Source organism: Chionomys nivalis, chromosome 14 (assembly GCF_950005125.1).
Source record: "Chionomys nivalis chromosome 14, mChiNiv1.1, whole genome shotgun sequence".
Lineage (NCBI taxonomy): Eukaryota > Metazoa > Chordata > Mammalia > Rodentia > Cricetidae > Chionomys > Chionomys nivalis.
The window spans coordinates 7,297,695-7,321,896 of record NC_080099.1 but is presented as its reverse complement, the minus strand read 5'-3'; the positions used below and the strand labels follow the sequence as shown (position 1 = coordinate 7,321,896).

General features: G+C 39.1%; 1 protein-coding gene across 3 annotated transcripts in view; it reads right to left on the bottom strand.

The window, feature by feature from the left end:
* The window catches only part of Atp9b (ATPase phospholipid transporting 9B (putative)), a 196,040-nt gene that overhangs the window by 118,007 nt on the left and 53,831 nt on the right, over window positions 1-24,202 (bottom strand). For all 3 annotated transcript variants that reach the window (XM_057788553.1, XM_057788554.1, XM_057788555.1), the window contains exons 6-9: window positions 22,165-22,223; window positions 19,591-19,642; window positions 8,890-8,984; window positions 7,054-7,134 (exon numbers count right to left, since the gene is read on the bottom strand). In XM_057788553.1, coding sequence (XP_057644536.1) covers window positions 7,054-7,134; window positions 8,890-8,984; window positions 19,591-19,642; window positions 22,165-22,223 — 287 coding nt within the window. The remainder of the gene's footprint in view (window positions 1-7,053; window positions 7,135-8,889; window positions 8,985-19,590; window positions 19,643-22,164; window positions 22,224-24,202) is intronic.

The window sequence follows — 24,202 nt, the reverse complement described above, 5'->3', positions numbered from 1 at the left end:
CCAACATTTACAAAGTAAAAGGTTTTGCTTGTCCTATAGGTGCCTGGTATGCACTTGACAGTAAATCAGTAATTATGAAATCTACTGCCTTCCTGCAACTGCTCAGGCTTGTGTCTTAGAACTGTGTGATTCCTGCATTCCTCTCCAGTACCCAGAGAAGAGAGCGCCCTAACCCTAGTCGGGCCCTGGGTTTCGGGTTTTGGGACTGTGAAAGCTATCATATCAGTAAGTGTTTAAACATAGACATGTCTTAAAACTAAGTGTATCTTCATGTGTGCGGAGGGGGGCATTGATGCTTAAAAAGAACTCTTCCAAAAACACAGAACAAAGCTTAATTCATGTCTGCTCTGGTGACACTACTCATAAATGCAGGAATCTAATACATGTAGACAATTGCTCTACCACAGGCCAGTAACTGTAGACCAGCTAACACCTCTTTATGTGGAAAAGCCGAGGGTTATATCAGCACAATATAAATGCTCAGGTATGCAGGGGGAAAACATAGAGTCAAAATTTAAGAATGACAGAGTTATAAGCATGGTTATACTTTAATCAATTTACTTTGATATATTAAAGGCGATAAAATGTTTACTGGGGTTCTTCATGGGAACTCCCACATCATCACTAGTCTTTAAAACACACATTAAACATTAAAGTAACCTGCTTCCTATTTCCCAACACTATCTTCTATAGACAATGCCAAGAATACACTGCTTTTTCTTTCTCCAATTCAAAACTGAAATTACTCTTCAAGATAAACAGATAATGATTATCTAAGGAAAATTAGGTTTACTTTATTTAATGGTTTAATAGAACAAAAGAATCAAATTTTAGAAAACACAGGTCATCTCGATGGACCACATTGCTTTTTATTTGACATTGTGGCTGAAATGAAATGACAACTTCTGAATCACTTAGAGAGTATGGTTCTGATAAATACTGTTGGAGATAGATCCAGATGCTCTTTGCGTTATTTACTAAATACAGCCAATATGGTATAGCCTTCAATTCTATATTGGTCTAAGAGTTTCAGCAATGGAATGCAGATACTTTCTGATATGCACACTTATCATTTTATGAAATTACTACCTAACTACACATTTCTATTAGACCCTAACAATTAATATCATTGTCACCTAAGGATCATAACCTAAACAACTATAGGGTTAATGTTTGCCCTCCACACATGGAACAGTAACATAAAGTGATCCAATACATTAATAACTGAAAAATAAAGAGGAACTCTCTACCTTCTACAGGCACCATGAGCCCACAACCTTGGCAGCACACAAGGCCATGCCAACCACTAAGCTAAGCTATCGTACAGAATGCCATGAGTAGGTGAAGCATGGTGCCTCAAGAGAAGAAGCAGACACACCAGGGAGGGGTGTGGACAGCCTTCCCTTTAGCATGTCCTTTATTTACTTGGTGAGCACAAATGCACAAATTCCTTTAGAGCGCTTTCTAAAGGCACAGTGGTGGACTGAAGTTCAGCCATCAGAAAGCACAGGCAACAAACTACCAAAACTGGAGGTAGGGCCTGGTCTAGACAGCAAAAATATATAGCCAGGAAAGGTTACAACAAGAATCTGTCTCAATAAAACCAAATTAACAACACAACTTTTCCTTAATAAAAAGTGTTAGAGATTATTCACACATGTTTACCATTTGGCTTAGTATTTTCCCTTTATGTCAAACTCTCAGAGACAGACAGGAGTTAAAGCAGGTAACAGTCTTTACAATTATCTCACAACTACTGAGATAGTGGACACAGTCCGAGATCAACAAGTCTGACCTGAGGCAAACTTGGTTGGAAGCAGTAAGAGCAAGAGATGAGACCTGCTTTGGGAATCTGGATGGGGAGAAGGCAAATTCTGACTTTGGATTTTAGGAAGGTTGCCTGATGGGCTTAACCTTCTGGACATAGACAATGAGAAAAAAAAAACAAACAGGAGAAAAGGATACACTCAGAATAAGTAAGGGACTCTATGAGAATTGAAGTGTAAAGTGAGGGGGAGCTTTCAACACCTGCTGAAGGACATCCACATTCCTCCTAGGAGCAGGACTCTCTGTGGAGCTCACGCTGGAGTGCAAAATCAGCAGTCTCAGAACTACACGAACACGGAGAGATGCTCCTGCAAACACAGCTAGTGGCATTCCTCTGCAAATGCTCAGCAATGTCTGCATTCATTCTATTCTGCGCTTATTTCTTCAGTTGTCCTCGCTGCATCCTTCAGCGTTTTGGTTTTACATTTTTTAATGTGAGGTAAATAACACACAATGTAAAATCTGCTGACCTTCTTACACCTGTAAGAATGGCCAAAATCAGAAACGCTGATGACAGCTTTTGCTGGAGAGGTTGTGGGGGAAGGGAACACTTCTGCATTGCTGGTGGGAATGCAAGCTAGTACAACCCCTTTGGATGTCAGTGTGGCAATTTCTCAGAAAATTAGGAAACAACCTTCCTCAAGACTCAGTAATACCACTTTTGGGTATATATCCCACAAGGACATGTGCTCAGCTATGTTCATAGAAGCTTTGTTTGTCACAGCCAGAACCTGGAAACAACCTAAATGCCCCTCGACCGAAGAATGGAAAAGGAAAATGTGGTACATTTACACAACGGAGTTCTACACAGCCGAAAAAAATAACGACAGCTTGAATTTTGCAGGAAAATGGATGGAGCTAAAAAACATTACTTTATGAGTGAGGTAACCCAGACACAGAAAGACAATTATCATATGTACTCACTCATAGGTGTTTTTTAAACATAAAGCAAAGAAAGCGCAGCCTACAAACCACAATCCCAGAGAACTTAGACAACAATGAGGACACTAAGAGAGACTTACATAGATCTAATCTACATGGGAAGTAAAAAGTAGAAAAAGACAAGATCTTCTGAGTAAATTGGGAGCATGGGGACCTTGGGGGAGGGTTGAAGAGGGGAGGGGAGAGACAGGGAGAGGAGCAGAGAAAAATGTAGCTCAATAAATATCAATAAAAAATGTATTTAAAAAATCTGCTGACCTAACCAAGTTTACCTGCACAGCATTAAACCATTTATCATGCTGCACGGTTATTCCCCACTAACCATCTTATTTTATAAAACTGAAATTTTGTCCCTATTAAATATCATCTGTTACCCCAAAGGCCCCAGTACCTACCATCCACTTTCTAAGAATCTGATTACTCACCTCTTACAAGCATAATCATAGAATATTTGTTCTTTCAGGATAAGTTAGTTTACCTAAAATAATGTCCTTAAGTTTCACCCATTATGTAACATGTATAAGAATATCATTCTTTTCTGGATCAATTTCTAAGAGTACTTTCCTAATGCAGGTTAGCCATATAGCCACAATGTAAGCTACATATATTTTCTCATAACTCATATAGCTTTGACATGTTTGTGCTTATTTCTGATATGCAAACTTTTATTTTCATTCACCCAAATGTATCAACTTTTCAAAACAATTCTAGAGTTTGGGTCACAGTGAAAAACTCTTGAGACAGTTCATGATCATAAATGTTTTCTTCCAATACTGGAACAATTTTTAATTTCTCTTTTAATCAATTCTTTAATTTATAAGTTATTTAAGATATATTATTATTATTAAAGTTTTAGAAACGTTAAGAAATATTTCTTCCTAATTTAACTACACTGTGGTTAGAGAACATGAATGGATTTTTTTCAAAAATATACTAAGATTTGTTTGACCTACTTTGATAAATTTCCCACACACATATAAGTATATATTACATTCTACTGCTGAATGATATCTTGTATAGCTGTCAGTTCAATCAACTTTAAAGACAATCCTCAAAGCTATTATGTTCCTACATATTTTATACCTGTTCAATTAATTCATAAGAGGGCACTGAAATTTCCAACTACCATTAAGAATCTGTTTCTCTTTCAGTCCTAAGAGTTGGCTTCATGAATTTCAAAGCTGTTATTAGGGATATAAATGCTTATGGTTTTATGTCCTGACAATAAATTAACCCTTTTCTCATTATCCCCTGAACCCAGCTTCTTGTGATACTGCTATAAGCACTTGAGTTTTACTTAGCGGCACCCTACGGCATACTTTCCTACCTCCTTACTTGTGAAATATAAGTGGCTGTAATGTGTTTTCTTAGAGACACCATATATTGGGATCTAACTGTGTACAGTCTGACTACTCTTTCCATGGAATTGGCATATAGATCATTTACATTTGTACACAAGTTATTAAGAAGTCTCTAAATTTAGGTTCCAAATGCCTGAAGCTATCGGGTAGTTTAATTTTTATTTATTTCTAAATCTATACTGCAGTTATAAATAAATATATAGGACTTCATCTACAAAATATATACCAGGACCTGAACTGTACCCTATTGAATACATTTAGTATAAGAGATCCTTTTTGACATGACCAGGTACCTTGTACTATAACTGCCAAGAAAGTCTGAGGACCCTTGCTGGGTTTTCCTCAAGCAGCTCCTAGCACAGAAGAGACAGACAAGCCACTGAGTGACAGGAGCAAGAGCTGTTAAAGTGTTCCTCTGCCTTCGAGGCTTTCTTTGTTTCTTTTTGGAGGATTTCTATTAAATGAAAAGTTTTGCTTCTCCCATCTTCCCATTTATTCTTTTATATACAGTACATAGGTACTTTCTGTTCATAACAAAGTGTTGTTTTCTTGAACCAGATACACAGAGGGGATTCTATTCTCAGACGGGAACTGGGATCTGCTCTCAGTTTACACAAGGCACCTCCTTAACTCATCATCTATGAGCCACAATCACTGTGTGGTATTTGTGTGGTGGGCTGACTCTCCTGTGTGCTCCAGGGTTGTCTCCCTTTCTCACTATGCTTCCTTGATACAAAAACCTTCAAGAAGCTCACTTCTGCCTCACAAGTTTCTCAAACAGTCATCAGTGATATATTCCAAAAGTCCATTGGGGATTGCAGGGCTATCCTAACCAAATCCATACAGAGGACATGTGATCCTACCTACTCTTCAGAGAGCAAAAATCTATCTAACATCAATGTCCAAGGGTGACCTTTTTCTTCTCCCAACACCGAAACTAGCCTGGCACGGACTCTGCTATTTTGGATTTTACCCCATTTTCAGAGAGAGAAATATGAGAAATTATCAAACCCAAGTTTATCCATGAATAAAAAGGAGTGAACTCAATCTACTCTCACTGTTGGCAGGTGTTGTTGGAGGTCTGTCCAACAGAGAGTTGGGTGGCCATAGCAGCCTGAGGTGACAGGAAGTCTAAAGCAGCCTCTCTTCAACTCACCAACACTGCCACTTTCCCCTAAGCTGATGGTTCCTGCTGAAGGAACTGTGGGCCTGCTTTCCTGCCGCCCAGCTCCGTGCCGCCTGGCTAGCTTATGCCCCAAAATAACAACACACAAACTGTATTCTTTTAAATACTGCTTGGTTAATTCTCATATCCTGATCAACCCATCTCTAATAATCTGGGTAGCACCAGTCTTACCGGGAAAGATTCAGCATGTCTGACCTGGCAGCTTGCTTCATCACGTCTGCCCTGGAGAGCAGCGGCCTGGCATCTGTCTGAGGCGCCTTACCTCACTTCCTCTTCCTCCCAGCATTCTGTTCTGTTTACTCCACCCACCTATGTTCTAACCTACCAGGGTCAAGCAGTTTCTTTATTAATTAACCAATGACCTTCCTCCATCAGGTTCCTGTGTAGCTTCCTCCAGCATGACTGATTAGGTTTCCAGTTTAACATCCCCACCCACAATGGCACACATGCCCTCCAGGCTCTGGACAGCCTACTCTGACTCGTAAATTTTGAGGTCTGCAAAGATCTGTTTAGCAAATATTGCCAACATTTAAAAAGTGAAAAAAAACAGAATGCCAATAACATTAAGATTTGTAGCCGGGCTGTGGTGGCACATGTCTTTAATCCCAGCCCTCGAGAGGCAAAGACATTGGATCTCTGTGAGTTTAAGACCAGTCTGCTCTACAGAAAGAGGTCGAGGACAGACTCCAAAGCTACAGAGAAACCCTATCTTGGAAAAAAAATATTCATAATAAAGGTTGGATTAATTTTTATATTGAGAGACACCTGTTTATATGTTAAAATTTTTGCACAGAAATACCACAGAGCATCATGTGCACATGCTTCCATTACATCCTGGCATGTAGTTATACAGCATGCATGTAAATAAGCAGCTACAAAATGATCTCCATCTCCCCCATGAGCTCTAAATGTCTCACAGGTGTCCTGAACTAGCATCCCCACAGCTTCTATATTAACTGTCAATCACTTAGCATCTGCAAATAGTTTTGCAAGTGATAATGGTCACGAGCTAAATCGTGTATGATGAGTAACAAACATGTCCATGTTCCAATATTAAAAAGTCTTATAATAAAGATCCTTATTAAGAAATATGTTGTCGGGCGGTGGTGGTGCACGTCTTTTATCCCAGCACTTGGGAGGCAGAGGCAGGCAGATCTCTGTGAGTTCGAGACCAGCCTGGTCTACAAGAGCTAGTTCTAGGACAGGCTCCAAAACCACAGAGAAACCCTGTCTCGAAAAAGCAAAAAAAAAAAAAAAGAAATATGTTAACCATTATAAGCTGTTAAAACAAGTATTCAGTTGTTCTATTTCCAACAGTCATGAGAGAAATGGGGCTTCAAGCTTTAGCAAGTCTCCATAATAACAAGCATCACAGAAGTAAAAGATGTACGTTCATGTAAACACGTATTTTTCCTCCAGGGAAATAAGAAGCTAGAAGTGCTGGGCACATTGGTCACCAACTATTATCTGAAGTCAAGACTGTACTATTTTTTTTGACTCTTACCCTGTGGGAACCGGATCTTACAGACTGGACATGTGCTAAAAACAAGGAAGCCTGCACCACATGTACTCCAAAAGGAAATGGCGCAAAGGACATACCTCTAAGAACTTACACATTTTACAGCTTTTGTTTCATGCTTAGAGCTTCTGTGTTAATCTATGCTAGACTGAATTATTCTCTCTAAACAAAGGTGCACTGCCATTAGCTTACACAAATGTTGAAAATCTTTAACTTACCCTGGTAAATGTTCCTTCAAAACTATGAATATCCAGTTGTGGCTTCTGAGCATAAACATAGGCACTGATAGAAAAAAGGTCCTGGAATATAAAAAATAAAAATGAACATAAATCTTATGATTGAGCAAACATGGTCGTAGAAATTTTCAACACATGAAACTTCCACAGCACACAGCACCTTTTGATACAGGGACATAATGAACAAGCTGGTGACAACCCTCATTTCCAGGCACACATGAACATTTACAAGCATGCGTTTCATTTAGTATATTAGACATCAAATGACTGAATAATGGCACAATAATGAGAGTGTCATTCGAAGCGTTTCATGATAATTTAAAAATCATTCTGAAGTTTTCAATAATGTAGGAAAGCCTCCGCTATTAGGTCAAGGGCAACATTTGTTCGCATTACTTAAAGGTCATTAAAATACATCCTTAATCATAACATGTGTTTCATTACAAATAAAATTGCCTCTTGTTCAATAAAACTAATTAAATGTAAATGGTATTGTTTACTGCTTTATGGATCTTTTGAAATAAATCAGCAAGTCATGATTTATTGAAAATTGCTGGGGCCTCATGGTTGTTAATAAATTTGCTTGATCACAAAAGCCAGAAGCATATTTCCCAAATGTCTACAGTGTCTGGAAAGTGCTCTGCCAACTCGGTAGTGGCAAGTGGAAACCACATCTGGGACCAGAGAGCAGCAGGGGAGCCTTGGTCTCTTGCTATCTCACCATCTACTATCGCCACTATTCTCCCCTCTCTCCCATTTCTCTAGCCTTGGCCATGCCCCATCCGCTAGCAATGGACAACCTACTTCTTTCTCTCTCTGCTCTGGACTCTTCCAGACATCTCTGGCTATCCTCTAATCCCAGGACTGGGGAGACAGAGGCTGACAGATGTCTGTTAGTTTAAAGCCATCCTGGGCTACATGAAATTGATCCAATCTAAAATAGAAACAAAGCTCATACAAAGGTGATCCTAGCACTTGGGATCACATGCCTTTAATCTCAGGACTAGGCAGGTAGAGAAAGGAAATGATATGGCTGGGCAGAGGGAGGAATATAAGGTGGGAGGAGACAAGAGCTCAGTGCAGTCTGAAGCAGCAGTCTGAGGACAGGATCGCTCACCCCTTTGGTCTGAGCACTGGAAGAGGTAAGAACACTAGTGGTTGGCCACTCTGCTTCTCTGATCCTTCAGCTTTCACCCCTTGATAGCTGACTCCGAGTTTTTATTATTAAGACCAATTAGACTTTGTGTCACAATGATCTGAAAGGATCTCCCACTTCCCTCAGCATGAAAGACAGCAGCACTCACTTCCTCAAGATCAGTTCTCCTGTCCTCAGAAGGAAAAGCTGCAGGCAAAAGACTTGGCACAAAGTCAAGGCTAAGTCAAGGCCTGTTCTCTTCTCCCGGAATACCTTACCCAGCTATTCAGTGAATAGCAGTTCTCAGAAACAGACTCACCTGCCTGGCACTTCAAGGTCAAACACAGATTATCTAATTAAGAAGCTTACAACAAATAAAAACACAGATGGTCTAAGTATCAAATCAACAGGACATCCAAAACCATCTGAAACAGTCTATCAACCTGGAACCACATCATCTTTAATGACCTTGAGGAAAAAGAAAATGACACAGAAACTTCCCTTACCACCTAGAAATCACTTCAAAAGAAAGAGAGCAAGAAAGAGATAGAGACACAGGCCGAGAAAGAGAGACAAAAGACACACACACAGAGAGAGAGAGAGAGAGAGAGAGAGAGAGAGAGAGAGAGAGAGAGAGAGAGAGAGAGAGAGAACGAACGAGAACAGTGCCCAGTGGTGCTCACCCCTAGGGCTGGTAGCCGTTGTGTGCAGCTCACCGCCACCTTCAGCTTCCAGTCGGTCTCACCATCTAGCTGGTCCGTGCGGATAAAGCATGAACCTTGGAGGTAGAGAAGAACATGTCACCATCTGGAACTGCACTGGAGAAAAGTTCTACTGAGTTATGTTTTCAAGCAGATGTCAATACAATAGGAACAAGAAAATGATTCATCTAAATAGCCCAAAGAAGAAACAGCTTTAAAAGCCCTCATTTCAGATGATATCATTTGGTTCAAAGAACAAATCTGTAAAAAGACAGCCATCAATCTAATTTTTAATTACTTATGTCCTGTTTGGTGCCCTTGTTTTTGTTGGAAGTGGTAGTGACAGTATCTGTCTGTGTTCTGCATGGTGCTATGGCTCAAACCCATGCTTGAGCATGCTAGACAAGTTCCCTAACATTGAGCTACAACCCTGCTTGTGCCTGTTAAGGTCTAATATCAGCTATTTTGTTTTAGAAAGCTATCCTGATCATTTACTTTTAATCTAAGTTTTGATGATGACAACATAATAAGATACATACAAAAATATCTGAGTCTGACATTACCTTGGTAATAAAATGTTAATTGACCAACATAACATTCAGTAATATAAGCACAACTAAAATGCTAATACCCAGGTAAGTACTAATACGTAATAAGAAACCCATCAAATTTCAGAAGGGGAAAAATTTGAATCACAAGAATCTAATTACCCCCAGACCATATTCACCATCCCTTTTCTCAGAATTGATCTAGAGATAAAAGCAAACACAAATGCACTAAACGATACACACAGATCATTCGCTGCAACAGTGTTTACAATAACGATAGATTGGCACAGGGATTAGAGAACTAGTGGACTAAAACAGCTGAGGCAGCAATTAAAAGAGAACAAGAGCAAAGAGCTCAACATTATGAAAAGAGCCATAGGACACATTGTTAAGTGGAAAAAATATGGTGTACACACATGCAGAGACAGAGAGAGAGACTTGTTTGAGGCATGAGGGCACACACTTGCAATGTCAGCACTTGGAAGGTAGAGTCAAGAGGAATTCAAGGATGTTCTCAGCTATAAAGAGAGTTTGAGGAATGTTTGGGCTATAGGACACCCAGTTCAGGGGGGAAAAATTGAAACATTATGTTTAAGAACAGCAGAAGGTAATGGATGTGCAATCAACATTTTTAAAGTGGGGTAGTCTTGCAGTAGTAACTGTTTGCTTGAAAAGGAAGTTGATAAACACTGACATGAAGTGGGGAGGGAGTAAAAGAAGGGAGGGAACAAAAGAGGGTAGTGCATATTAGTTTTCTGCTCATATCTCCATGTGCTGTTATATAACTACAAGTATGCATACCTGCATCTTCTTGTGCCTCTTTCTGTGAGCGCATATCTTTTGGATGTATTCAATGCAGTCTTGTACATACATAGATATTTGCTATATATCATACATGTGCTTCTGTGCTCTATGTACAAACATACCATATGTATATCTATATAAAGGCATTGTTACACACATGTACAAACACAGATATGTGAAATATACCTATATAGGGAAGAAAGGAACAGAGGAAGGAATAGAACAGAAACTAGAACCTTCCTGATCGTACCTTACAATGTTCATTTGGAAATCATGCATGCTTTACAAAAATTAAAGAACAAATTACAATAAGCTTGTAATAAGCAATTCTTAAACAATAAAATTTGGAAGTACATGAAACATAAACTCAGGGCTGGGAATGTAGATAACTTGCACTGCACTTGTCCAGTATGTGAAAGGCCTTTGATTTAATTCCCACACCACAAAAAGCAAAACAAAGAATCATCAAATTCATACTTAAATCAGAGAGAATTCTTTCAAGTCACTTATAAGCTTTAATTATAAAATGAAAGTTAAAAAACCCACAAAACTTGTTATACTCCATACATATTATGCACCTATATGAAAAGGTACACACCTTGTAAACAACTGAGAGTCCTGAGAAGACCCTCCATCTATGTAGACGGATCTACCTGTCCCCATCAGCGCCCTCCCTGGCTCCTAAAGGAACACTACTGACATCTCTGCCTCCTGGGTGCTCTTTTCAACATGGTATCAAAGTCACTGTTAATTTTCAGGCCCCATCTGTTTCCTCCCTTACCAACTCATCTGCTGAAGGCCTGGTCTATACTCCACCAATACCATTTGCTAGTATTCTGAGCCCATCTTACACTCCAAACATGTCAGCCTTTGGTCCAGAGGCACCAAGGATAGCTTCTGTTCTGCCCTGAGGCTGGAGCCATTTAGCCAATGCCCAGTGCTGCAGCAATGGAGGATACAGGCAGTGATGTCTACCTTTCCTGTTCAGTTGCAGTTGTAATAAAACCCAAGTACAGGCTTCTGTCCTTAGGATTCACTGGTTTTGAGGTAGGTCCCTACGAAGAGAGTGGCGTGTCCTTTACTTCAACGCTTCAAGACAAGGAGCTTGAGTGTGGGGAGAGGAGAATGAGCTGCTACACTCTAAGTTTCACAGAATGCCATCACTGTTATTTTACAAAGTCTCAAGCATCCTACATTTTCAGTGTTCCCTGGGCTATTGGCTTTTGGGAGGATCTTTAGAGTGTGTCCCAGTTCCTTTTCATGGCTCCTAGGAGCCAAGCACAAGCACGCAGAAAGAGCATGATCGAGGAACTACCTTAGAAGTTTTTGAACATGCTGCCACCTTTAAAAAGTTAGCCACCAAGCTCTCCAGTATTTCTAACAAGGCCTGTTAGGCATGAACCTTGCCAGGCTCTTCTCTAGTTGTCTGGTAAAGGTACAAAGATCTTGTCCTCAGTATCTGTTTCTTCCTCTGAGTAGATGTTCTGGGCCACTTCTCTGGACCTGCAGAACGCTTGCTCTCCAAGTGACTCTACAGAATATTTAGTACAGTTGTTTGAATAAGAATGGCCCCTACAGGCTCATAGATTTGAATGCTTGGTCACTAGGGAATGATGCAACTTCATAGGGATTAGGAGGTATGTTGTCAGAGGCTGCTCATTTGTTCTCAGCTGCTCAGTTCTGAAATAATCACACAGAAACTATATTATTTGTAATACTGTGCCAAAGGAGTTTCTTTATTCATTAACCAATAAAAGCAACACATAGACAGAAGGACTTCCCACACCAGAGGTGTGGTCTCGTTGGAGTAGGCATTGCCTTGTTGGAGGTCGTGTGTCACTGGGGGTGGGCTTTGGGGTTTCAAATGCTCAAGTCAGGTCCAGCGGCTCTCTCTCTCTCTCTTCCTGCTGTCTATGGATCTGGATGTAGAACTCTGAAGCTACTTCTCCAGCACCATGACTGCTTGAGTGTCACCCTGCTCCCCATCATGATAACAATGGACTAACCTCTGAACTGTAAGTGAGCCCCAATTAAATTCTGTCCTTTCTAAGAGTAGCTACAGTTCTGGTGTCTCTTCATAGCAATAGGACACTGACTAAGACACTTGGAAGAGCAGTACCTTCACTAATTTCCTTCATCTTGTGAACCTCACTAGGGTGATAGAATTGTGAGCCTGAAACAGAACTCCTGGATATGATGAGGAGCTGGCAGCAAAAAGTTAGTCAAGTGATCTAGCCCAAGTCTACTTCGACAGGGCATCTGCAACATGGGTCTGAGGGAAAAGAGACACAGGCCAGATCCTCCTAGTTAGGGCCTTTGTGTTAGTCTGAGAGTGGGAGTTGCAGGTGCCTGGAGAGTTGCTTGATTCCTGTCTACAGGGGCCTACCGTAGATCTGGGGGGCAGGAGGGAAGGTATGACTCAGTTGATTCTCTATGGGAAAAGGGTTTGAAAAACACTGAAGCCATTACTCTCAAGAGATATATAACTGAGCATTTAAGGTGAGCATTTAAGGTTAGCACAGGGGTTCTCTTGAGCGAGAACCAGAGCCCTACACTGGTTTACACTTGGTAGCGTTAGGAGACACTTGGTTTCCACAAGATCATGTGCTGTAGTTGCTCCAGGAACCCAGTCTCTAAAATACGGGTATTTTCAGGAAGCTACAATGCAGAAGGGTACCCCTATTTCAGTAACTGCTCTCATGTTGTGAAACAATGCCTGTCACAACCACAGGGAGAAAGGTGTATGTTGACTCGCGCTTTCATCACATATAATCCATGGTCACCAAGTCTTATGTCCAAAGGACAGCAAATCATTATGGCAGAAGACAACTAGTCATATGACCAAGGACAAGTGCTTGTCAAAGAAAAGTGATAATGCTCGATATGTTTTCTACTTTTTCCCTTTGGGGGGAGAGATCTGTGAGATATCACTGTCATTCAGCGTAGGTCTTCCTCACTCTGTCAGCCCTCAATGGAAATGCTCTCACAGGTGCACTCAGTGGTATCCCTCACCAATCTGAGGTGATCGAAATTCTGTCAAGTTGTAATGAAGGATCAACCACAATAGACCCTCGAAACAAAACTTAAGTGTAGCACAATGCAGAAGTAAGAATTAGACAACCTAGAGCCAAACACTATTCTGACAACACCTAACTGTTGTGCCATGTAAGGTTATAGTTACAGTTTTTCTTTTTTCTTCATCTGCACAATGATAAAAATATCTTTGAAATGAGAAATATATTGTAAAACTTATAGAATAATTTTCCTGAAGTCTGCAAAGAATGTATGTTATATGAACTTATAACTGATTGTTCATTACTTTTACTATTTCTCAAATCTGAAAAGACAAAAGTAGGTAAGACTGTATCTTCACATAGCTGCATCCAATAACCCTTTCTATGCAATCATTTGAAATGAAAAGAGATGCAAGTCCATACATATAATTACCATGTTTCTCCTTGACTGCCAGAAAAGGAACGGTACCTGTACCAAGCCCCTACTCTATAATGTTCATTTTGCTGTTGTTGAGCTAAAGCATCTCAGCCAAAGCTGTCAGCAGCCCAGCATCTAAACTGCCCAGTTCCGTCAACTCATCACTACACTATTCCCTCTAATGACCCAAGCGTGAGCACTATCACTGTGACAAGGACTCTGGGACTCTGAGGTCAGAACCTACTCTGGAGCATGACAAGAAGATTTTTGTCTATTTGCTTTATCAGCTGAAGTTACATTAAGGGACTTTCACTTGAGTATATGCACTCTGGAAGATAAGCACAATTGAATTTAACAAACTGTTGTACACTGTCAAAAGGATTATGAAAAGGAAAACATTCTTCACATGCTGAATAGAAAAGCTAAAGAGCAGTAAAAAAAATGCAGGTAACTCTAAAGTTAAATGTTTACTCAAAACTGAGGTTTTTTTTCCATCTGACATGTGACTATATGCATTCTGATGAAAGAGTAAATCAAACTTCAATGGACAAGATTCTATTTTCTGCCTGTCCACTGTTAAAACCTTGTTTTCCAAAATTTATATAGGAACAGATGAGATGCTCTGAAATGTCTTCCAATACTAGCACAAAAGCGAAAGCAACACAGCAAATACTATAAACACAATAAGCCTGCACTCTAAGTCCTTTAAAGATAAAAGGTTTGTGCCTGTTAAATAAGCAGAGACTGTTTTCACATTTTAAAGGGAAATTACCTAAGAAGACCAAAAACTACTAACTTCAAGAAACAGAGGTGCAGATTTGCTGAAGGAGGCAGAGGCAGGTGGATCTGGAGTTTCGAGGCCAGCCTGGACTACACTTTTGCCGGTTGTGGTGGCGCACGCCGGTAGGATTTGCTGAAGGAGGCAGAGGCAGAAGGATGACGAGTTCGAGGCCAACCTGGGCTACACATTAACCACAGAGAAACCCTGTCTCGAAAAAAAAAAAGAAAAAAGAAAAAAGAAACAGAGGCAATAGAGGAAGCACTACAACAAAATCTGGAGTGCAGCTGGGATGGTCTGTCTTCCCGTCTTACCAAGAGCAACATAACAGAAAGTATAGCTGGGATGGTCCGTCTTCCCGTCTTACCAGGAGCAACATAACAGAAAGTATAGCTGGGATGGTCTGTCTTCCCGTCTTACCAGGGGCAACATAACAGAAAGCACTAGCTATAACCGATACTAGTTAAAGCTCAGTAAAACTGAATTATTAAACTGGTCTGCTTAGATCCTATTACAGACTTCTTATGAATACTTGATCTCATTTTGTATAATTGACAAGAGTTGACAGGAAAGGACAGTTTAATGACCTCGAATTAAGATCACCTAGTGTATGTGTCACATTAAGAGCTACATGAAGGGATGATAAAGTGAGGGGACCCTGTGATAGCTGAAGCTGTCACAGCACTAACAAGCCATCCTGAGGCATCATTGGCAACTTGCAACAGCTCACATATCCAACAGCTCTGAAAGGGAAAAGCTAGAGTATATGCCCTATGAAAGAAAAATAGACGTTGACTTTGAATTTATAATATCAGATCTTTGGCCATTAAACTTGATTTTTAAATATTTATATGACTTAATGGCTGCATGAAATTTTTAAACTGGTGGCAAGATATATCTTTCTATAGAGATAATGTGGATGAGAACAGTGCCACTTGCCTACTATCATCCCACTAACAAGTGACAGCTGAGGTGCTGTGTTGTGTTCTAAACACGTAAACTATAACGTTATCACTTAGATACAAGTGAAAAAGATATTGACATTTATAAGAGATTGATGAAAATTAGTTCTAAAGCATTCATTTCTGCTAACACCACTAGAAGAACTATGTGCACTCAGGAGATATTTGATCTGAATTAAGAAACTGATGGAACAATTGATTAATTGGAATTTAAGTCATCAGTCACCAGATCCATCAACAGCTCCATTTACATTCTAAACAATCCAGTCATGGCTCAATAGAATACTCTTATTAATACTCAGTCAATACAATGCCACAGATTGACTTACCATGCTATATTGACAAGCACCCGGATGCTAATGTCCAGCTCTAAACTACAATGTTACTTAGGACTTGTACACTGACAAAAGTTTAGAATTTTATTATAAAAAATGACATGCTATAAATAATTTTTTAAAGCTAAAATTGAAAAGCAAAAAAAATAGTGTTAGTAAATAAAACAAAAATCCTGAATATGTTTATTTTCTGAAAATAACTAGACAACAGTGAAACTTTAAGTAATTACTTAAAACCACACAAAAGACAAGTACATTTTGCTGACCTCCATGTAAAATGCCCCTCCACACCCCAGAAAAAAGAGTTGCAAGACAGTGTAAAATATAATTGCCCTCGTGAGGTCTAATCCAGAGGAAGGAGAGATGGTCATGAGTGTTACAGGAACCCAGTGAGGAGCCATCACAACATGAAGAACCAGCAAGCAAAAGTAGGATATTGGAAACAAAGAGAAGAAGGCTTGACTGTGGTTGCTAAGGAAGGTTGGAAGTTGCTGGTCTAAAGGTGATACACAACCAAATGTTTAAGCAAGATTAGCTGAATGTACACGGTACATTCTGATTGTTTTACAGTTAAAAGCAGAGCGCAAAAATTACCCAAGAGTTTCTGAAACTAAGAATCCAGAATCAAATTTGGAAGCCATTTGATCCATTCTATAAAGGAGGACTCAATTAAAAGCAATCTGACTTCTTAATATCTGCATATGAATGGGTAGTAATGTTTAAATTTGACAAACGGAAGGTTATAATAGAACCAGAATAGGTTAAGTCAGACCTCAGCTACACAGAGGTCCTAAACTCAAATCCACTAGTACCCACGCAGTATTATGTATGTAAATAATACGAATGTAGTAACCATGTATATACTGTGTACATTTTTCTGAGACAAAAAAATCAGTATTCTCAAGGGACACAGGGCGAGACTGAAGAAATGGTCTTCAATTGGACTGCCCCCTATCTGAGGTTACCATAGAATATCTCATCTGCTAACCCACTGGTGTTCCATTTATTCTCTGGTGACTTCTAAGGCCATGCAATGTTGCAGTGAAAAATGACGAGGAAACTGGATAATTTCCAAAACTATTAGGAATTTCATAATTTTAAAAATTGGCTGGAGAGATGGCTCAGTGGTTAAGAGCATTGCCTGCTCTTCCAAAGGTCCTGAGTTCAATTCCCAGCAACCACATGGTGGCTCACAACCATCTGCAAAGAGGTCTGGCGCCCTCTTCTGGCCTTCAGGCATACAGACAGAATATTGTATACACAATAAATAAATAAATAAATAAATAAATAAATAAATAAATAAAATTGTGTTCTCAGTCTTCAGCCCTCACATACCTCCTCTGAAAATAAATCAGTATTTATAACATCTCCCAACTTTACAGTACTGCATGCTGTTCATCATTTACTCCCCAACAAAATCTGTATACTCTTTTCCTTGTTTGCATTTGGAATATTATTTTTTTCTGTCTTGCTTGTTTCATATTAAACAGTGTCTGACTCTGCAGTGCAGTAATCTGGAACTCAGAACACAGGGAGCAGACCTCATGGCATCTCAGTATCCCTGCTTCAGCCTCCTAAGTGATGAGACTAAAGCTGGGAGCCACCAGACCCAACTATTTTTGGTTTTACCACAATCATTCAATGTAAAAGTACCTCTCAAACACAGCTGTTCAGTTTACTGTCTTACATTTCTACTGCCACAACAAAACATAGGGACGAAAGTGCCTCATAAAAGGAAGTGTTAGTTAGAAAGCTTGCTTGTAGTTTTAGATGGTGAGTCCATGACCACAATGTCAGGGAATGTGGCTGCAAGCAGAGAAGCACAGTGCTGGAGAAGGAGCTGAGAGCTAACATGCTGAGTATCAACCACGAAGCAGAAAGAGAGAGGCTTACTAGGAGTGGCATGGGCTTTTTAAAAGCTCAAAATCCATTCCCAGTGATGCAACTCCTTCACCAAGGCCACACCTCCTAATCCCTCTCAAACAGTTCTACCAACTGTTTGATAGAACAGCATTTGGTAGAACAACGCAGAACAAGCATTCAAACACAGGAGCCTATGGGAGCCATTTTCATTCAAACTACCACAGTTACCTATTATACTACATGTATGCTATTAGAGAGCCTAAGAAAATAGCTATTATCAATAGGAATGAAGGTACAGATAAACCCTTTGAAAATCTACTTCTCTATATCAACAATGAAAACACTAGTTGCAAGTGATAGATGTAAATACTACCTTTTCAATAATTATACTATATAGAAATGGATTAAAGGCCCCAAACAAAAAGCAGAGGCTGACCAATTCTATTTCATTATATCCTTTAAGTTATCAGTCATGACTCTCCCAAATGACCCAAAAAATAACCAGTGGACAATGATTATTAAAGGAATATGAGGACCCCCTCTCAAAGCACAGAGTTTTAAATGAATGCATCTGCAACAGAACTCTGAGAAAAAAAAATTATGCTGGAGGTGATAAGAACAAGCTCCTTGCTATCCCCTATGGCAGCTTGCATTAAAATAGCCCTCATAGATTCATGTATTTAAACACTTGGTCCTTGGTTGGTAGTGATATTTGGGAACTGTGGCTTTGCTGGTAGACATATGTCACTAGAGTTAGGCTTTGAGGTACTCCTACCCCACTTTGCTTCTTGCTTCTGTTCAAGGTAGGAGCCCTCAGCTTCTCATACAGGCACTATGCCTTCTGCTTGCAGCTATGCCTGCTACAATTACAGACTATTAGCCCTCAAGAACTGAAGACCTACATAAATTCTTCCTTCTCAAAGTTGCCGTGGCCATGGTGCTTTATCACAGCAAAGAAAGTAACTAAGACATCGCACAGGAAAAATAGGAGAATAACTAATTACACGAGCTCACAGATGAAGGCTGGGGTGGGGTGAGAGTGGGACTGGGGGCATAGAAAAATGTCTATAGCAAGAAATCAGCGCATCTGGAGAATGCAAAGAAGTCGCTGGGGTAGCTGTGATGGAATTCCTAAGCCAGTCATTAGCAAATGGCCAAAGAGACCCTGACAGAGATTCCCTGGCTTTTCTACTTAGTCACATGAGGTTTCCAGTTGAAAGCTCAGGTCCTAAATATTGCTTTTCCCACAAAGCCCACGGCAACTCCCAGAGGCCCAAATGTCTATGCCTGTACACAGAGTGCTTTCCACTATGAGACAGTGCCTAGAGAATAGGATATTACCCTGGGGCAATCTGTGTGCTAGCACACACACAGACCATGAACTGGCCATGGCAAATACCCATAACTACAGGGCAGGAATCCACAACTAGATGCTGGTCTCTTCTGCAGCAAACACACAATTACTACTGTGTACAAAACAAATGGAAAATAACAATATGTGAAATTAAGTAAAACTGAAAATGTAAAATAGCAATCAAATTTTGAGTTACACTGTTATTGAAGTAATTAGGTTCTCAAAACTATTATGAAAGAAAATCTACTCAGATAACTTTTCAAGCAATTATTAAACACTAAAGTCAGATTATTTAAAATAGCAACAATTAAATGTCATTTGGAAATTAATTTGAAATAATAAAAAATAAGTTTTCTAGGCAGAAGTCTTGCTTTTACTTTTTAAAACAAAGAAATCTAGCAAAAAGCATGGTGGTGCATGTCTTTAATCTTAGCACTTGAAAGGCAGAGGCAAGCAGACTTCTGTGAGTTCAAGGTCAGCTTGGTGTCCAGATCAGACATAGCTAAATGGTAATATCCTGTCAAAAGAGAGAGAGAGAGAGAGAGAGAGAGAGAGAGAGAGAGAGAGAGAGAACTTCAGCAATGTAAAAGAAAACATTAAAAGTTACCTGCTTTCTCTGAAGTCCTAAGAAATACCATATCTGATGGAATTCTTTGGTTCTGCAAAAAAGTAATATACTAATTGTTATTTGAAGATGTACATTAACATAATACTATTACAGAGAAGAAATAGTTACTAAAAAGACAAAATATTAAGTAAAATTCTACTAAAATAGCTATTATTCATAATTTTACATAAAAGTTAACATTTTAATTCACATTCAGATGTTTTGTTAAACAATAGCAAGCCATATACATGGCATTCAGACTTCTCTTGTCTAGAAAAGCTTAAATATAATCTCCACAGCATCTTAACCATAAATAACACTCCACAATGGTGATGTCACATAACAACTGCATCCTCCTCATTCCAAACGCCCTGGAAAATGGGCAGTGGCTGCTCCAGGTCAACACCAAAGAGCACATCACCAGAAGATAACACTGACAAACAAACAAACAAACGAGAATAGGCAATACAATTGCTATCATATAAGGCTTACTTTGAAAACAAAACGTTGCTTCCTGGGGAAAGGGGAGGGGAAAAGAACAGCGAACTCCTGTAAACAGTTTCTTTAAAAAGTTAGCCCTTTAATACTGGGGACAACTTAGAAATGTTAGAACTTGTAGTTTTCCACCCAAGACACACACTGCCAGGCATGTAAGTTAATGCACTGGAGGATGACCGAGCTGTTCAGTACCATTATCAAAGCAGCACAGACCATCAGACACAGGGGGAGTCTAAGGGAGCTTAGTGGCAGAGTACTGCCCAGCACGTACAAGGTCCCCAGCACCAAGCTAATTACTTAAACCTAAAAGCTTACACATAAAGAAGCAGACTTCATGATCAGTGGCAACACTCAAACCTTCAGTATTATGAATGTACTGTTATGACATTATTTTAAGAAAAATACTTAGATCAAGTAATTAGGACTAAACAGTAAAGTGAATTCACTTCACTCTTTACTTAAATTCTCGTATGGACCAAGCCTTAAAACTGCTTTTATTGTCCTTTCTGTTGCTGTTTGCATGTGATACAAGGAATCAACCTAGGCAAAGCCTGAACACAAGTGCCACACCCCCAGGCCCAAGTACAACGCTCAACACAGGCATGAAGCTCTTCCATATACTAAATGTGGCATAAAAACATTGTACTTAATCTAATCTGACTTCAAAAATATCAACTCTACTCATGATAGCTTAAAATTCCCTATGAGTCCTACATTCTGAACAGTCACTAACCTTTTCAGCCATTTCCCTTACTTGTAACAGCGTCCTCCCCTTCTAAATGTAAGATATAATACTTAAATTGCAATAAAGGGCTCAGTGGCAGAATACATTCTTGGCATAATGGAGGCCCTTGGTTCACTACTCAGCACCAAAAAAAAAAAAAAACAAGGCGAAACTGTGTTTTAATCAACACAGCAGACATCTAGCCTATGCCAAGAAGCAAACACTTAACAAAATCTATATGCTTAAGATATGAGTCCTGCACCTTTGTCAGAATCTACCTTACAGAAGTGTGCAAAGATACAAGAATGATCACTGAAATAGTTCAACCGCATAAGAAAAATACATAAAGCAGAAATTTTCCAAAAATTGAATGGATACAAGGCTAGTAATTTCCAGCATTTATACAATGAAATACTACAGATGTTTGTGTTAGTACCCTGTGCATACTAAGCATTGTTCCACTTTGTAAAATCAAACCACATCGCCTATATACAGAATAGAGCAACAAGAAGATGGTTTCTATGGGAAGAAGACACCCTCAGCCCCAGGCAGTGGAGATGCAGGCCAACACCAAAGACTGTAGACAGCTCTGGAGGAAGTCCAATGGGAATATGCCAGAGAGACTTTAAAAGTCAGTAAAGAATTCCCCAAGAATATAGATGGCAAAGTAAGGATATATCCAGAGAAGACACACCCACACACTGACATCACACACCAGGTAGTGTGCAGAGCACTCACAACACATCAAGAACAAGGCAGAGACAGCACAACAGGAAGAATCTTTTACAGAGAGACACAGCAGCGCACAGGCCTTTACATGTCACAGACAGGCAGGGTCAGCACCCCAAGAGAAAGCCCTGACCTGTATACTGCCCATCCATTCACTCTCCATGCCTGATATGCTTTTATTAGAGCATGGCTTCTTCTCAGCATGGCCTAAACTATTTTTCTAATGCTTTTTAGCCTTCATTCACTTTATCTCTTTACAATTTTAAACCAAAGGAATTACAGCCAATAATTTTGTCTAATATAGCCATCTGGACAAGTACATTCTGAAAACTGATAGAAAATTATTAACATATGAACATAATTCTTAAGACAAATGGGATACATTAAGCAATTAACACAGGTCTTACATTTAAAAACATGGCTTTATCTAAAGACATTAAAATACACTTTAACAAAACAGAAAATGTAAATAATTAATTATATTAAAATACATCAATTCTTACAAACACACATTAAGAATTAAAATATCTCAACAGTTCCTTCAAAATACAAATGACTTGTAATTAAGCTAATGTTAATGACTGATGTATATACAGATGTAAAGTATATTAAAATGCATCAACCTTTTCCACTATGATGAGGTCTCCAACTTGTATGTCTGAACTCTGAACTTGTACTTTCCCTAAAAAAAAAAGAAGCAGTACAATCAACTCAGGGAAACAAAAGTGCACTGGAGGAACTTTGATACGTAGTACTTTAAATACCTCTAGGGCAAAAAACAAATACAAATTTAAAAAAAAAAATTAAAAGCAGAATTTCTTTCTCTTCATATTATCAAGTTATATTTTAGATATGCAATTACACCTAATTAACCTTGTTAAACTACCAAACACAATTAAATAACTACCCCCTAATAATAGTAAAAATAACAGAGCCAGGCCTCCTCGTGATAAGTTAGTTAGGATCTTATGTAAATAGTACTTCACACACTTCGCTAGCATTTTAGTTCTCAGAAAAGGTAGCAACGATCAGGAACATTACTGAATAAAATAATCTGGTGACTGAAGCTGAGTTATTTTGGAAATGTACAGATCCTTAACTGATATAGGAGGGTCTTCTATCTATCTGTTGTTTCATTGGTTAATTAATACAGAAAACTGCTTGGCCTGATAGGTCGGAACATAGGTAGGCGGGGAAGACAGAACAGAATGCTGGGAGAAAGAAAGCAAAGTCAGGCAACTGCCATGAAGCTCTGGCCCGAGATGGACGTGGGTTAGAATCTTCCCAGTAAGCCATGACCCCGTGGCGATACACAGATTACTAGATGTGGGTTAAAGCAAGATATGAGAGTTAGCCAAGAAGAGGCTAGATATAATGGACCAGGCAGTGTTTAAATGAATACAATTTGTGTGTTGTTATTTCCGGGGCTAAGCTAGTCATGTGGGAGCCTGGCTGGACGAAAAGCAGGCCTGCTCGTCATATCACTACACTTAACACTACAAATTACACAGACTGGCACAAAAGACACAAAGTAAAGCAAATAATAAATGAAATCATCTGTCACTAGTATCTTTGCCTATACAAGTCAGAACTGAAAACTGAAAATTTCACTACTAAAAGTATTTTTTCCATGTACATATTTGAGTAAATCCTTAATGTCTATCTAATATGGAATATCTGTTAATAAAGATGAATATGTATTACATTTAAGTATCTACAAAATATTGCATACAATAGGATGTTCAGCAGATTATCTAAAAACTCAAGTAAGTGTTCCCTCCTCCTGTTTCAGCCTTCCCTCTGCCTTTTAGAACAACGAGCACCCTATGGGTCTGTGTTCACAGCTACAGCTCTATGGCACCAATAGGTTTGTTTGCAACTTTTATATTCATTGTGTTCTAACTGCCAGCATAGTTGGAGCTTTACCAAAATCTAACATAATAAGACTCATTACTCAAGTTTGCTCCCATCAACTCCTCATTAAGCCTGATTTCCTAAACACCCCCTAATGAAGCTGAGTCTCATTGGCAAAGTTTCTGGAGTTGCTTTGTTTAGCACACAGCACATCTTTCCCGTGTTCTTCAATGAGGCAAACTAAGAAAGGCTACAACTACATTTATTCAAAGACAGCAATGTTCTTTAGAACTATATATAAAACAAATCTTACCATAGCCTCCCAGTCAGTAAGTGTAATTCTAAACACTTACAAAAGAATTAGTCTTTTAATCATTGCAAACATGGTCATGCTAAGCTTCTAGCCACTGTTGTTCTCACAGCTAAATATGAAATAAGAAGGGTTGTCATGGATCTTTCGGGCCACTATCCACAGAATCCCTATGCTGTCTTTTAATTTGCTTTCTCTCCAGGCCAGCCAATTTAGTTTAAATAATACACACATTTAAAAAGGAGAAAAAGAAAAACTTGTAGTTAGATGATGTAAAATAATAAATTGTTTAAAATAATTTTAAAACATAGAAGGCACAGCCGTTTTTTATTCTTTTATAAAACCCTTAAATCCCCAAAAAGTTGGCTATTTTACCGTATGGTATTTAATATTTAAACATGCTATAGTGACTGCTTTTCATTTCTATGGAATCAGTGATTACATGTTTAAGGGGAAAGTTTATGGCAAATCGTATCAAAAGTTTTGAGACAGTAATT